Raw genomic sequence first — 15,540 nt, 5'->3', positions numbered from 1 at the left:
CAAAACACTATAACGTTTATAAACTACACGTAAGAAACTAATAGTCTATCTAATGTGTCCTACAGCTATTAGACTTTGACATTTAAAAAATATATATAGCCCACTATTCAAAAGGCACGGCATTCTATATTAGCTCGTCATATTCCCTTGCCATATGTGTACTAGAGACAAATCTAGTAAAACTGCATTCCTAAAAAAGCATTTTGAAACCCCATAAATGCGCGTTGCGAACAGGCAGCTCACTAGGTTTTGAGTCACAGCCGCGTGTGCATATGCCCTCCCCGCCTCTCTCCAGCTGATGCCCGCGCCCTGTCAATCTATACCCCAGCAGAGAGAGAACGGGGGAAACCGAAACAGAGCGGGTCCGCGGGAGGAAGAGGCGAATGAAAACATCCATGGGTGGCTGTGTGGGCAGTCATCATGATTCTTCAGGCAGTTTAAACGAAAACTCAGACGGAACCGGAGGTAGGAAACAAGGCATTTCCTGGAAATGCGAGTCAAACTGTGCTGTTATGGCTCTACGCGGCTTTCCTGTCTCCTTCTCGGCTTGTTAGTGCTTTGAAACATCGTAGTGGGGTTTGCGTCGTTTTGTAAGGCTTGATCACTCCAATCAGACCCGTGCTTGGCTAAAGAAATAGTCAAGACTGTAATTTCGTGATTATGCAAATGTCTTCATAATTCTACACCGCCGCCCTTTGTCTTTGGCCAGTAAATCGTTTTGCATAAAACACCTTCCCATTAGCTGGTTAGCTTTAGCTGTGTATTATATATATAAAGGAGGAGTGTGTTAGCTGCATGGCTAGTGGTGGCTTTGGCTTTCCTTTAAATAAAATGTAGGTCATGATTTTGCCCTTGGATAGAAACACTTCGGATTAGTCTTATATTTATAATTTATTTCACACCATTAGGCTTTACACATAATGTCACACCATTGCAGCTGCCTTGTTTATTTAGCAAAGAATAGTCATAATCCTGAGTGCTGTTGTACTAAATATTAGCATGGCTGTAATTTGGTTGAAGGTATTTAGACCAACAGCGCAATTGGAAGTGTAATATCAGGGCTCTACAGTGTGACCGTAAGTACATCATGCCACTATCATAACATATTTAGGATGCGTTCTTTTGCAGCGATTATTACATGTATCTCAGACATTTCTTAAATTCACTGTTAATCAGAATTCACTCACTGCTCAAGGTAGTTTTGTTCATTACTAAATTATGTTCAAACCCTCAAATCCTCTCCTTATAAGAAACAAAGTGTAAACAAGAGATTTGTTGTGCAGTCTGGAGAGCTTTATTTTAGTGGAACTTTGTGAGATTGCGATAAGCTGAAGTAAATGACAGCTTTTAAAGATTATTAAAAGAGTTCACAAATGTCATATTAAATTAATACATAAGATTAATAAACAGAAATAGACGTACATTGGATTATACTGAACCTCCCCCCTGGTCTTAGCTGGGAGATGACCAGCTAATTTTCTCTATTTATTCTACAAAAATAGTTTCAAAGATACAGCCAAGCTGCTTCGCATCTTCAGGGAAACAAAGCAGTATTTTCTTTATAAAGTGCATTTTTAAATTAATCTATTGAAATATTCAATTACCCATTCATAAAGACAGTTACTTGCGTTGTTCCAGAATGGATCAGCCATTTAAACGAATCAATTCAGTGATGAAAAATTCAGTGACTAGCCAGTGGTAGTTTTATTTTTAAGTATAATTTCTATATTCATTATTTTATATCTAAAACATGAATCTTATAACTTAACATCCATCTGTGCCTCTGTAAATATACCTAATACCAGTTTTGTGTTCTTCTGTCCCAACTTTATAGTGGAAACTTTCTTTTGATTGGAAACTTAATTTTTGTTGTACCTTTCTCTTATCCTATTTTTTTTTTGTTTTTAAAAGCTCATCAATATAGATTTTTGAATTTGACATAATGACATATTTTTAGGGATGTGTGAGATAGATGTATGTATGTGTATATATATGTGTGTGTGTGTGTGTGTATATATATATGTGTGTGTATATATATATGTGTGTGTATATATATATGTGTGTGTATATATATATATGTGTGTATATATATATACACTCTACGATAATATCGTAAATTTTGTATACAGTTAAATGATGCGCAGTTTAACATTATCACACATTTATGCACATTTAGAGTGTATTATTTTGTTGCATGAGTCAGTCTATTAAAATTCATTAAGAATGATCCCAAAATTCATGATGATGTGCAGAAAATGAGTTTGTATTTAGTTTGTTTGTAAAGACTTTTTTTTTTATATATTTCCTGGCTGGGTTTGAAATGCCATATACTATCATACTACTCTTACCAGTATGTATGCTGTGCATAGTATGCAAATTTTCTATATGCATAGTAGTGCTGCAGCTTACATTTTCTGTTGACTAATGGAGCAATTATTTTTATATTAATGACTACTCTAATGATTATAAATATTATTTTATTAATCTAGTGTTCTTTTTTTGATTTGATTAAAAAACAGCAGATAACAATCAGACAGTCTATTTACACTTTAATGACAAAAATCTTGTACACGGCTTTGCCTCTTACTGAGAAAAAACAAACACAATAATAACATTAGGAACAAATTTAAACTTGGCCCAACAGTGGTTACCTGGGGAGCGAGCACCGCAGTTTTCCCAGAGGGTGGTCCAGGAGCGATGCACGCCAGAGGGTACCCAGGGTCCAGTAAACAGGTCGTTGGTTCCCTCTGCGCATGACGAGCCGACGCCCACAGAGAACCCTGAGCTCCGTGCGCAGACATGGGTGGCATGCTGCATTGTAGACCAGGAAGCTGCTTATCAGAGCCCCAGAAGTCCACGTAAAAGTGAATAGGAAGCCCTTCCACAACCTCCTTGACTCTGGCAGCTTGGTGAGTCTGGTCTGGGCGAATATCCTCGCCCCTGGGGGGCAAAGTAAAGTGTACATCCTTATTACCTGCATTCACAGTGACACCTGGCAAGTACCCGCTGACAGAGTAAACCTTTCGGCGGTCTCGGGCACCTGAGCCATGGAGGTGGGAGTGGTAAAAGACCTTCCCGTACCGGTGCTGATCGGGAAAGATTGGCCAGGATTTGACTGACTGCTAGCCATAACCTGCCAGCCCAAGACGGAACCGCAGACAATGTTTTTGATGTCTTCCAGCAGGTCGTAGGAGGGGGCTCATATGCCAAACCCCAGATAGAGGACGATCGACTGAAACATTGCTGGCATCAGGTCAACATCATCGAGGGCCAAGAGAAGTAGGAGTAGTAGGAGTAGGAGTAGTAGTAGGAGGCTCTGCAGCCATCCTGGAGCTGGCTCATGGAGCAGGCTGGCTCACTGGCCTGGCCTGGCCTGGAGGCCAAGGTGAAATACTTTTGCCAAACATGCCCAACGTATCAGCTGACGACACTGCGGACTCCTTCCCCCAGTCCACTCATTCCGCTGCCCATCTTCGAGGTGCCCTTCATGGACTACACCACCCGCTATCCAGAGGCAGTTCCCTTGAGGAAAGCCACGGCGGAGGCCATCACAAGGGAGCTGTTCCTCCTGTTTAGCCGGGTCGGCATCCCAACCGTGATCTTGACCAGTCAGGGTATCCCCTTCATGTCCCAGCTAATGGCTGACCTCTGCCGGCTGCTGAAGGTGAAGCTGTTGAGGACCATGGTATACCACTCTCAGACGGACGGGCTCATCAAAAGATGAACATATAAAGGTAGTTTAGAGAGAGAGAATCGACCGGGTCATGCCATTAGTCTGGGAGCATCTTTGTAAGGCGCAACAAGCCCAACAGCGCCATTACAACCATGCGGAACAACCACAAGAATTCCAGCCCTGAATTCCAAATCTGCTTAAGAGATGGGTGGGGAACGGGGACCAGCTCACCGCTCTTGCTTCCTCCGATCCTGTGGTTGTCGAAGTCCCCCATCTCTCAGCCTCCCAGAAGGGGATCTCCAGCACCTGGTCAGTCAGTTCTCTCATGTGTTCTCCCCTCGCCCCAGGCGGACCCACGTAATCGAGCATGACAGCCCCAGAAGTCATCGTCTGGCAATCCCAGAGGCTCGTCGTCAAGCTATTGAAGATGAGGTACAGCAAATGCTTAAGTTTAGAGTGATTGAACCATCCCGTAACCCCTGGTCCAGGACTATCGTGATGGTTCCAAAGCTTGACGGCACCCTCGGTTTCCGTTATTGACTTCCACAGCCCAAACATGGTATCAGAGTTTGATGGCTAGATGATGCCACGAGTGGACGAACTCCTGGAATGGTTGGCCCTGTACATCTCAACGCTGGATTGTTTCCCCTAGACAGACATGTTTGACTGATCAGCCACCCACTTCACAGCACGGACCCACTGCACACAGAGAGAAGGAGAGTAAAAGAGAGCACCTCAGCACCGGAAAGCACTAGAACACGGATCATCACCTGTACCACTTTTTAATGTTTAATAAATCCACCCTCCGGTGTCTTTATTATTGTCTACATCAGTGGTTCCCAACCGGTGTGCCGCGGCACTAAGGGGTGCCGTGAGATCTTTTGAGGGTGCCGCCAGAATTTCGGGGAAAAAATTGCACTAACGTCATTCTCTCTTGGCGGGAGATGGGGTGGGAGGGAGGGGACTACCGAGATAGCGGAGAGTAGAGACCTGCAATCCCGCGGGAGTACCGCGGGTCTCGCGGGACCCGACGCAACCCAGTGCGGCGTGGGACGAAATTTGATATGTGAACGCTGGTGCGGCGGTAAGGTCCTCGTGTGTGCGGGTTGCGGGAGAATAAAATTATTTATGGACTCCGCAAAATGGAAATATCTTAAAATTAAATAGTTAAAAAGAAATAAAATATTATTTATCTGCTGCACAAAAGCAACACGAACAACTCAAAATAATGTAAATTCTCACATGGTTCTTGCGAGGAACAAAGACCATAGACCCACACCGAAGCAAAATGTCTGAAGAGCATGACACAGGTGGAGCGCTTAGTGCTACAGATATTAGTTCATTATTAAAGAAAGGAACATACAGAACTACAAAGCCAAACAAAGGGAAATCCGATATTTGGAAATGTTTTCTATAGTATGTGACGGTATGGAAAGCACCTTCCCTTTGCGAGCTGCGACAAATGCAGCAAAATACTCGCATACAGCAGCCACAAGTCTGGAAGTTCAGGTCTGAAGCGTTATGTGTGCTCAGTTTTAATGTTTACATGCGGGCGGGAGCGGGACAAAACTTGAATATTGCGGGCGGGAGCGGGAAAAAAATAATCTATATTGTTGCGGGAGCGGGACAGAACCTTGCGGGAGAGGGCGGGAGCGGGACTGAAAAATCTGTCCCGCGCAGGTCTCTAGCGGAGAGTCCTTCTCCACCCCACCCGATCCTCAGTGAGGGTTGTGGATTGACGCGTATAACACACGTACAGGACAGGGCGCACATCGAGTCGCCGAGACGATATGCGGGTGGCATTGTCAACAATAAGACCTGATATCAAGAGTTTGTGTTTCAAGCATCAATCACAAGTTTCACACTGAGTATACATGCATGGTGCACTGTGGTCTATTTGTGTGTTTGTCTTGTATCATAGTGTAACACTGTAACTACTTGAATACATTGTGCAACTACAGTAAAACTTGTCACAATTACATATTTGTATCGTAATACTATTTTTTTTATTAAGGCAGAATCAGTGTAAACAGTATTCTCATATCATCTAGGACTAGGTATAAGGTGTTGTTGCATGCAAACTCTCAAATGAAACAAATAAATAAATAATAAGAAAAAAGCTACAGAGATTTTAAATATCTATTTCCTTATAAGGGTGCCGGGAACTTTTGAAAGGCTTTCCAAGGGTGCCTCAAACAAGAAACATAGAGTAACATAGCATAGACATAGAGTCACTTAACAGAAACTCTGGCATTTTGAGCTGAGTGTGGATTCTAACTTAAACACCTTGAAAAATTTGATTGACAACAAACATAAGAAAAAAAACCCTAGATTTAACCATTTTGCTCCAATAGTATGTGTTGTCCTCAGGGGTAACCAAGAGACATAATCTTTATTATTCTTTTATCATTATTCTTCTGTTTTTATTCAGAAGAATATCAGCCTTTATACTGGCAAGAAAACATTTACCAAGCCACATCACTTAAATCCCAGAAAGCATTTACCCAACTATTTTCAAAGGTTTTTCTAAATCAATACAACAAAGCTTTTTTTGAGATTGTATGTGCTGAACTGTACCTGTTCTGCAGCTGCATTAGAGGTAATATTAGCATCATGCTACATAAGACAACTATGACATTAATAGTACAATTTTACTCAACTAAACTACCATTGAGTGTTTCTAATAACTTCCTTCCAATTTTGTGGAATTTAGTCACTATTGATAAAATATAAATCAAATTCAAATTCAAATTTTATTTGTCACATACACATACATACATGGCACGACATGCAGTGAAATGTTCTTTACAACCGTCCAGCATCAAAATAGAAAACAGAATTTAAATATAATAAATATAAAATATTAAAAATATGTATAAAAAGAAGTGTGCAAAGTAAAGTATAAAAAATAAAGTAAAGTGTAGAATATAAAATATAAGTGTAAAATGTAAAGTGGCTGTGCGAATGTCCAGTGCAAAGTGGCTAGTGCAATTGTCCAAAGTAAGTGGCGAGTATCTGGGGAAAGAGGGGTGAACATGGGAATCCTGGTAATTAGGTGCTGGGTGTTCTCTGGTTCAGACTCCGAATGGCCTGCGGGAAGAAGCTCCTCCTCATTCTCTCTGTGTTTGCCTTCAGGGAACGAAAACGCTTTCCTGAACGCAGCAGAGAAAAGAGTCCATTGTTGGGATGGCTGAGGTCTTTCACGATCTTCCTGGCCCTGGTACAGCACCGCTTGTTGTAGATGTGCTGCAGCACAGGGAGCTCAGTGCGGATGGTGCGCTCAGCTGACCGCACCACCTGTCCTGCATGGTGCTGTTTCCAAACCAGGAGGTGATGTTTCCCGTCAGGACACTCTCGATGGTGCAGGTGTAAAAGTTCCTGAGCACCTGAGATGGGAGTCTGAAGTCCCTTAAGTGCCTCATATGGTATAGACGCATATGGGCCTTCTTCACCAGGGTGTTGATGTGACAGGACCAAGACAGGTCCTGCGTGATGTGAACACCAAGGTACCGGAAACTGTCCACTCTCTCCACTGGGGTCCCGTCGATCGTGATGGGATGGTAAGAGCGCACCTGCTTCGTGCTGAAGTCCACTATTAACTCTTTTGTTTTGCTGACGTTCAGGAGCAGATTGTTCTCCTGACACCATCTCTCCAGGTTGTTGATCTCCTGAAGGTAGGCCATCTCATCGTTGTTGGAGATCAGGCCCACCACGACAGTGTCGTCAGCAAATTTAATGATGGTGGTGGAGTTTGTAGTGGCCACACAGTCATGTGTGTACAGCGAGTACAGCAGGGGGCTCAGAACACAACCCTGAGGGGCTCCAGTGCTGAGAGTGAGGGAGGATGAGGTGTGTTTTCCCATCTGTACGGCTTGTGGTCTGTCAGTTAGGAAGTTGGTGATCCAGTGACGCAGGGATGGGCTGAGTCTGAGTTTCTTTGGCACAGGAACAATGATGGACTCTTTGAAACACGAGGGGACTATAGACTGTTTCAGGGAGAGATTAAATATCTCAGTGAACACCAGTGCTAGCTGGTCAGCACAGGCTCTCAGAACCCGACCTGTGATGCCGTCAGGTCCTGCTGCCTTCTTGGTGTTCACTCTCCTGAATGCCCTCCTTACGTCGTGCTCCGAAATGGTGAACGCAATTTCCTCTCCAGCTCTCTCTGTTCATCATGCCACTAGTGTGATTAGCGTGATTAGCTGCAGCCTCGAAATGAGCATAGAAGTTATTTAGCTCGTCTGCCAGAGAAGCATCCGCGCTCTCCACTCTGGAGGTTGGCATTTTATAGTCCGTGATGTTTCTCAGTCCCTGCCAAAGGCTCCTAAAGTCACTGTGTCGAAACTGTGACTCTAGTTTCCTCCCGTAGCGCCTCTTTGCCTCCTTTACCGCTCTGCGCACGCTGTACGACGCAGCCTTGTATTCAGACATATCCCCGGTGACAATCCCCAATATTATAGGCTGCGGAGCGGGCCTATAATATAATGTTTATATCCTTTATAATGTTTATATCTGGCTGCACAAATGTTACACATCATTATGAAAATATTCAGAAAATCACATACAAACCTTACCCTTTCACAATCATGTGTTTATTATCTTATAGTGCCTATTGTCCAGTTTCTGCTGTGTAAAAGCCTTACCATGTAAGTTCTGGCTGAAACTCAACCATAAACTTGTTTGTGGCGTTACAACCTCTTCATTCTTAAGTTGCCAGGTATACATTCTGAGTAGTGGTGCACAAGATGCAATCAGTTGTAACGATAGTTCTGACAGATCATGTTAGCTGATTAAAATACTAATGCTAGGTTAACACAATCAGAGCGTGAGCTTGTTTGAGTATCTGACAAGCGTATTTTATTTAGTTGTATCAAAAACTACCTCTAAATACATTTAGATATTTACAGTGAAAGGTAACACTTTCCAAAATCCATGCGTAAACAATGAGTGACATACATGTGCAAGAGATAATTTCCACCCATTTTCTGTGCTTTTCTGAGCTTTTGGCACTTGCGCAGATGATGCCAGAGTGCACACAAACAAGACTCAGCAGAAGTGTACGCACCCCTTAGATCATTTGGACATGATGGTTCCTGATCTGAGGAAATCTCTGCACTTCTGATCAGTTGGTGATCCTCCTTGCTGATATCTTTGGGGATCTCTCACTGTGAATGGGTGTGAATGCTGAAATGTCTGAAAGTTTTCTTTGAGTTGGTTGCGCAGATTTAGGCTTTGGAAGTTCAGCAGAGTTGAAGATGAATGTCTCAGCGGAGTCTCAGCGGTTTGTGGAATTTGTCAGCAATTTGTGTTGTGTGAGGGTCCTTGGCTGTTCCAGCAGCAAGTTTTTTGGGTTGTTTTGATGAAAAGGTGTAGTGTAACGCAACAAGTTCCTTTGGTCACATGGTTTTAAGCAGCTGATTTATTTATTTTTTGTTACCCACGAGGTGGTCCTTCAATCAATGGGGAGCTGCCGCACAAATCTTCTTTTGTGCATAAATTACCTTACATTCACACAGGGGGCTAGTCCCATGTGGGCAAAGCATCTCTGCGAGTTGCATTAACTTTTATAACTTTTCCTACCACTCATATTGTAACAAATAATGAACGCTTATTTAAATAATGAAATGGCACATGTCACAAACATTCATTCAACACCAAAATTCAAATATAATGGTTGCGTTTACCATCTACTCTGTTAGTGGGGGAGAACCTTTGGCAATTTGGCACTAATAAATGTAGGTTGTGTCCACAATTTATATGCAAATGTCAAAAGGCTAAAAAGGTCTCTAAAACAAGTGATCAGCAATGATTCTAAGCAGATGCTACAGCTACAGCAGGTGGATCATGATGATGGCTGATGGGTCCTAGAGGCATGTGGCAGGTGAGTGGATCTCTGAAGGCCGTACGGCAGATGGATCTCTGATTTTCCTTAGCCTTTGGGTGTTTACCTCAGTCGGGTTTAGCATGGTCTCTGCCTGGGTACCTCTTTTTGCTGGATCCAGTTTGAGGAAGGGCAGCTGTGCACTTGTTCAGAAACCTTTGCATCCTATTGACTCTGTTATGCAGAACAAAGGCAAGGCAGAGGGTCAGGGTGTACCTAATTGCTTTGATCAGGCACGGTGCTGTGTCGGCAGCAGTTCAGGATCTGCAATGTTGAAGATGGTCTAGACAGGCAGCCGAGGTTTTGTCAATTTGTCAAGGAAAGAGAAAATTTCTGTGGCAGTGCTTTGTACTGGCAATGCTTTGGTTTGTGGCCATTCACTACTTTCATTGTGTAGCAATTTTGGGATGGGGAACTCTGTTTTGCTCAGCGGTAGTGACGCTGATGGGGGCCCCGCCTTTCTAGCCCTTTGATTTCTTTTCAGGTAGTTTTTCAGTGCATTTACTTTAGAGTCTTTGTTTTAAGAACAGTTTTTTGTTTTAGCTTTCTCTAGTGTTTGTTCTTTATTGGAAGTCTTTAATTCTTGTCAGTCACATTCTGCAGCTGCAAGGGTTCTTGGAGCTGTTCACTTTTCTTTTCTTTTTTCCTTTTTATTGACTTTTCTTATAACCCCAAAACAGGTATAAAAACATCCACCTTTTCATAATTATCAGTTCAATTTACAGTTTACACTTTTTGGAGTAAAAAAATAAAAATAAATAATAATAAAATAAATGAGTAAAAATACATAATAATAATAATAATAATAATAATAATAATAATAATAATAATAAAAATAAATACATAAAAAATAAAATAAAACAAATAAATTAGTTACAGACAGTATTTACAATGCCCAAATCAGTAAAGTAAAGTACCAAGTAAAGTCTGCTTTTACATGATATTCATGTGTGGTTCCCAGAGCCGATCAAAGTCTATCCACTTGCCGTTTGCAATATAAGTTAGTCTCTTCAGAGGAATTTTATCCTTGAGCATGTCCGAAATACATTCAATAACTTCTTTCCAAAAACATTATTTTTAGTTTAACAGGAGTTATATAGGTTATCATTGACCATTGAAGTAATTTAAACCTTGTATTTATTGTTTGCATTTGTGCTTTTAGACAAGCATTATTTTAGTCTGCCTCATCTATATCTTGATGCATATCCAATTTCCAAGCATTTAATTTATCCAATGTTGATTCAGTGCTGTATTTGACCAATAAATTGTAATACCTAGATATATGCCCCCTTCCTTCTATTATTATTTCCCCTAATTTTGATAAAGATGGTATACAGCTTATCTGTTCCATTTTTTAATGACATGTAACTTTTTAACTGTAAATATTTAAAAAATCTTCATATAAATCCATAATTTTCTGAATGCCTCTTGTATTCCACAACTTAACGCCTCCGTCTTTATTACCTGGTATAAATTATGTATTACCCCAAATAGGAGTAAATTGGGACAGTATTGGCATGTCTCCAATATGTTTATGTGCAGCATGCCAAATTGAAATTGTATTTTTAAGAAAATAATTTCTTGTGTTCTGCTTCAATAACTTAACATCTGAAGAGTATAAATGCATTTTTAATGGCAATTCTGGGGTGTACGATTGTTCAATGTCCACCCAGGCTGGAGGCTTTATCATAAAACACATTTGGTAATGGCAATGGAAGTGTTTGAAAATAGTATAAAAATTTGGGTACAATAGACATTTTTATTATGTTAATTCGTCCAATCATAGATATTGGTAGATTTGACCATTTCTGCAATATCTCACTATTTCTGTCCATCAGGGGATCATAATTTATTGGATTATTTTACTAAGGTTGGGAGTAATTTTAACCCCTAAATAACTAAAAGCATCTGTAGTTGTCATGAACGGGGTGATTATTATAGGTCTTTCTTCCTTATTGAGAAACATTAATACTGACTTGGAATTATTAATTTTATATTCAGAAAAGTCTCCAAAGTTTTCAAGTAATCTCATCATATTAAGAATACTGCTTTTCAGATTTGTCAGAAAAAATATTATATCATCTGCAAATAAAGAAATACAATGGTCCCTCCCTCCAATTATAATACCTGATACTCCTGTATGGGCTCTTACTGCCATAGCTAAGGGTTCGACTGCCAACACGAACAACAGCGGGGAAAAAGGGTGTCCTTGACATGTAGATCGTTATAGATAAAAAGGTTTTGGGATGATGTTATTAGTTACAAATTTCAACCACTGGGTTTGTGTATAGAAGTCGAATCCACTTCAGAAATGTTTCACCTAATCCAAACCTTTGGAAGCAGATCGAAAAGATAGTCCTATTCTATCCTGTCAAATGCTTGACGCGCATCTACAGATAGCATTGCTGTGTCTTTTTCATTGTATCTCTCGCATAGTATATTCAAGACTCTACTGATATTATGATATCCTTGTCTTTTTTGTATAAAGCCTTGTTGATCATCAACAATTAATTGTTAATGGGCTGTCTAATGCTATTTTCTCATCTTCCGATATCGTTTTAAATTGCAGCTGGTCAAGGAACAATTTTTGCCCGTTTCTATTACCATTATATTCTGATTTGTATAGTGTTAGATAGAAATCTCTAAAATGGGTATTTACCTCTATTGGATCTGTAGTTAGATTTGCTGTAGTTTCATCTTTATTTAGTTTAGTTTATTAAGTATTTAATACTTAAATTTATTAATAAAACTCTTCACAAATATAATAAATGCTGTGTCCTGTAACAAATATGTTTGTAGCCTCCATCTAGGACAATGCTTGAATATGCCATATGAATCTCCATAGATACTGCTGCATGGTCACTAATTACTATACTATTGTACCAGCAATCTTTTACATTAGACAGTAAGTCTGTAGATATTATAAAATAATCAATTTGTGAATGAGTTTCATATGAGCTTGAATAACAAGAATATTCTATTTTATTTGGGTTCAGCATTCTCCAAACTTCAATAAAACTAAATAAATCTTTCATATAATCAATTAATATTTTTCTAGTTTGTATATGAGTTGTATCTATTTGACTGGATCTGTCTGATATTGGGTCGAGGGTACAGTTAAAATAACATCCAATTATATTAAATCCCTCCAAATCAGAAACAGTTAAAAATAATTTCACAAAAAATGGGCTGTCTTCATTGGGACTATAAATGTTTATAAGATTTAGCTTTTGTGTCAAAATATTCCCCTGAACAATTATATATCTTCCAGAAGTGTCTTGAATGGTTTTAGTAACTTGAAATGGCAGTGATCTGTGGATGAGGATGACTATTCCCCTTGCATGAGAACTGAAGTTTGCATGAAATATTTGGCTTGTGAAAGGTCAGACGAGTGTCAATATTGTCCAACTTTGTTCTGATTTTTGCTTGTAGCAATTTCAGTTATTTTAAAACTTCGGCTAAGCTATCCCATTGGTTATCTTCCACTTCACTCAGTATACTCGGCGAAGTTGCTTTTATGCTAGTCTTGCATCCTCGAGTAAAGATGTCACATTTTTTTGACATATCAATGCGATGTTGTGTTAGAAGATCAGGGTTTTTTTTATATTAAATCGTGCACGAGTTCTCCGTTAAGCTGCCATCTTGGTTTTACAGCTTTTTTGTATCTGGTACCTTTTCATTTCGAGCTTGTCTGTGCAGTGTGAGAAGTGTAATGGCTATCTTAGGACCTCTGTGGTCTGGTGCTTGAAATCATCCTAGACTTTTCAATGTGTCTTTCGTCATGTGTCAACTCTTTCTGATGGGTGGTGCTCAGTTTGTTGCTTAGTGTCAGCTGGGCTGTGAAGGCATAATCGTGATTGTTTCTCAGAGTAACCACAGTTACCGTGATCTTGTGGGTGAAGCTATCAGTACTGCCTCTTAGCCAGGTGGTCTCCTCCTTGGGCAGTAGGGTTTGCAGTCTGTGACATGCTGGTCGACTGGAAAGTGAGGACTGACACAGAACTGGAGTTATAAGTTTATATGTAGTAGAACAGTGTCATTTTAGTGATTGCAAACCAAAAGTAGAGTGTGTCGTGGTCCGCCTTTGTGGTTTAGTTTAGGTCTGCTTGTTTAAAATTGACAGCAACCAGGTATGTTCTGACATATTCCACCATGTCTTGCTGTATGCCAGCCCAATATGTCAATTGTTTTAATGTCTCATAAGTGTTTATGGTATTGTGGTGTTCGGCGCATGGCATGTTGTAGACATACATTACGATGACCTCCCTTTGTCACTGTGATATATTCTAAGATCAAAAGAATTCTGTGAAATTAATGGCAAACTGTCTGGCTTATTAACATAGGCAGGTATGGGTTACTTCACTGTGAATGGCTGTGGATATCTTTTTTTAATCAAAACATATTCCACACATTTTATAAAATCAATATACAAACCTTTAATTCTAGATAATCTTTCAGTTCACTCAGACCAGGAAAGTAGGTAGTTCACTTGCTTTGTTAAATACTTCTTTTTTTTTTTTTTTTTTTTTGGTTGGTGCAGTATCCTTTTACACTTTTCTTTGTGCAAGTGAACCAGAAATTGCAAACAAATCCAGACCAGTGTTTAAGGTGATCCATTCAACCATACCACAGTTCATTTAGAACTGTATTTGTCTTGTTTGGCTCAATTAAATAAAACTCAAGAGCAGTGGGAAAGCGAACCGCATCAAACAACAACAAAATCAACATTCATTTCCTTGACAATTCAGTGACCTAAGTGAAGAAAGGTCTTGCATGAAGATCACTGTGTCTGCCTGCGTAGAGAAATTGAACACTGCATAATGCAAGACAGACAAGGCACTCAAGTTTCAACTCACAAGCAGTTCAGAAAACACCCAGCAAGAGCAATGAATAGACTGCTATTAAATAGACTGTTAAAATGACAAAAAAGTGGAGAACATTATTGTGTGTGTCTCTATTGTGTGTGTCTCTATTGTGTGTGTCTCCCTAATACTGTTCAGGAAGCAGAGACACTCTGTCAGTTTAAATCTACATTAACATCTACATCTTTTTAACCTAGCCTACGCGTAACACACTAATACACTTTTATTATTCAAATCCGTTAAAGGATTGCTAGGCTGCAATAATTAGATCAGCCTGAACCAGGAACACTCCTCATAAAACACAGATAGTGGATAGATAGTGGATCAGCACACAGAGATTATGTTCAACAGAGACCAGAACACCTAGATGAGCCCCGTGGACAGAACACCAGATCCTTATGCACACACACACAATAAATCATTTACACAATCTGACACAGCTGTGTTTAAAAATTTAACTGGAAGTTAAAGCGTCTGGCCAGAGGAGAACTGGCCCCAACTGAACCTGGTTTCTTCCAAGATTTTTTTTTCTCCATTCTCTGTATGGATGGGGTTTTGTTTCCTTGCCTCTGTCACCTCTGGCTTGCTTTATTGGGGACACTTAATTTCTAGCTATTATCGTAAAATTGACTACAGAGACCGTCTCTGCATTTAATAACAAATTGATCAATCTCGTCATTATACATCCCTGTCACTGTATTCTTCTATTTTATACTGTTCAGTGCTTTGATACAATCTGTGTTGTTAAAAGCGGTATATAAATAAAATGATGAAACAGGTGAGTAAATTACCCATATAAACTTACAGTTATTTATAGGAGTGCACTTGTTTAATGGGTTCCTCATGAATAAATATGGGTGAGTAGTTCCCAATTGACTTTGGGTCAAAGACCATTTCCCTTTTTTTTCTTTTTTTTATATTTATAGAAAGATATTTTAGGTACTTCAAAAAGTATTGGAGTGCTGAGATGGAACCTAAGACGCTTAAGAAACTAAGACATGCAAAGATCTAAGACACCTCTACTGGACCAACGATTCAACCTTTCTGTCATGGGATCCTGGCACCCTGATACTTGAACATGGTTTTTAAATTGAGAATCGTTCTTCCACTACTTCCATTGCCGT

At 40.0% G+C, this 15,540-nt stretch overlaps 1 protein-coding gene across 1 annotated transcript in view; it reads left to right on the top strand.

Annotated features, from left to right (window-relative positions):
• The first annotated feature begins 259 nt into the window (after nucleotides 1–259).
• Nucleotides 260–15,540, top strand: part of ubtd2 (ubiquitin domain containing 2) — a 75,134-nt gene continuing 59,853 nt past the window's right edge. Inside the window, exon 1 of the mRNA XM_043234615.1 lies at nucleotides 260–465. Coding sequence (XP_043090550.1) covers nucleotides 384–465 — 82 coding nt within the window. The 5' untranslated portion in view covers nucleotides 260–383. The remainder of the gene's footprint in view (nucleotides 466–15,540) is intronic.

This window comes from Puntigrus tetrazona, unplaced genomic scaffold (assembly GCF_018831695.1).
Source record: "Puntigrus tetrazona isolate hp1 unplaced genomic scaffold, ASM1883169v1 S000001179, whole genome shotgun sequence".
NCBI classification, from domain to species: domain Eukaryota; kingdom Metazoa; phylum Chordata; class Actinopteri; order Cypriniformes; family Cyprinidae; genus Puntigrus; species Puntigrus tetrazona.
Note: the sequence above shows the minus strand (reverse complement) of the source record. Positions and strands in the feature narration are given on the sequence as shown.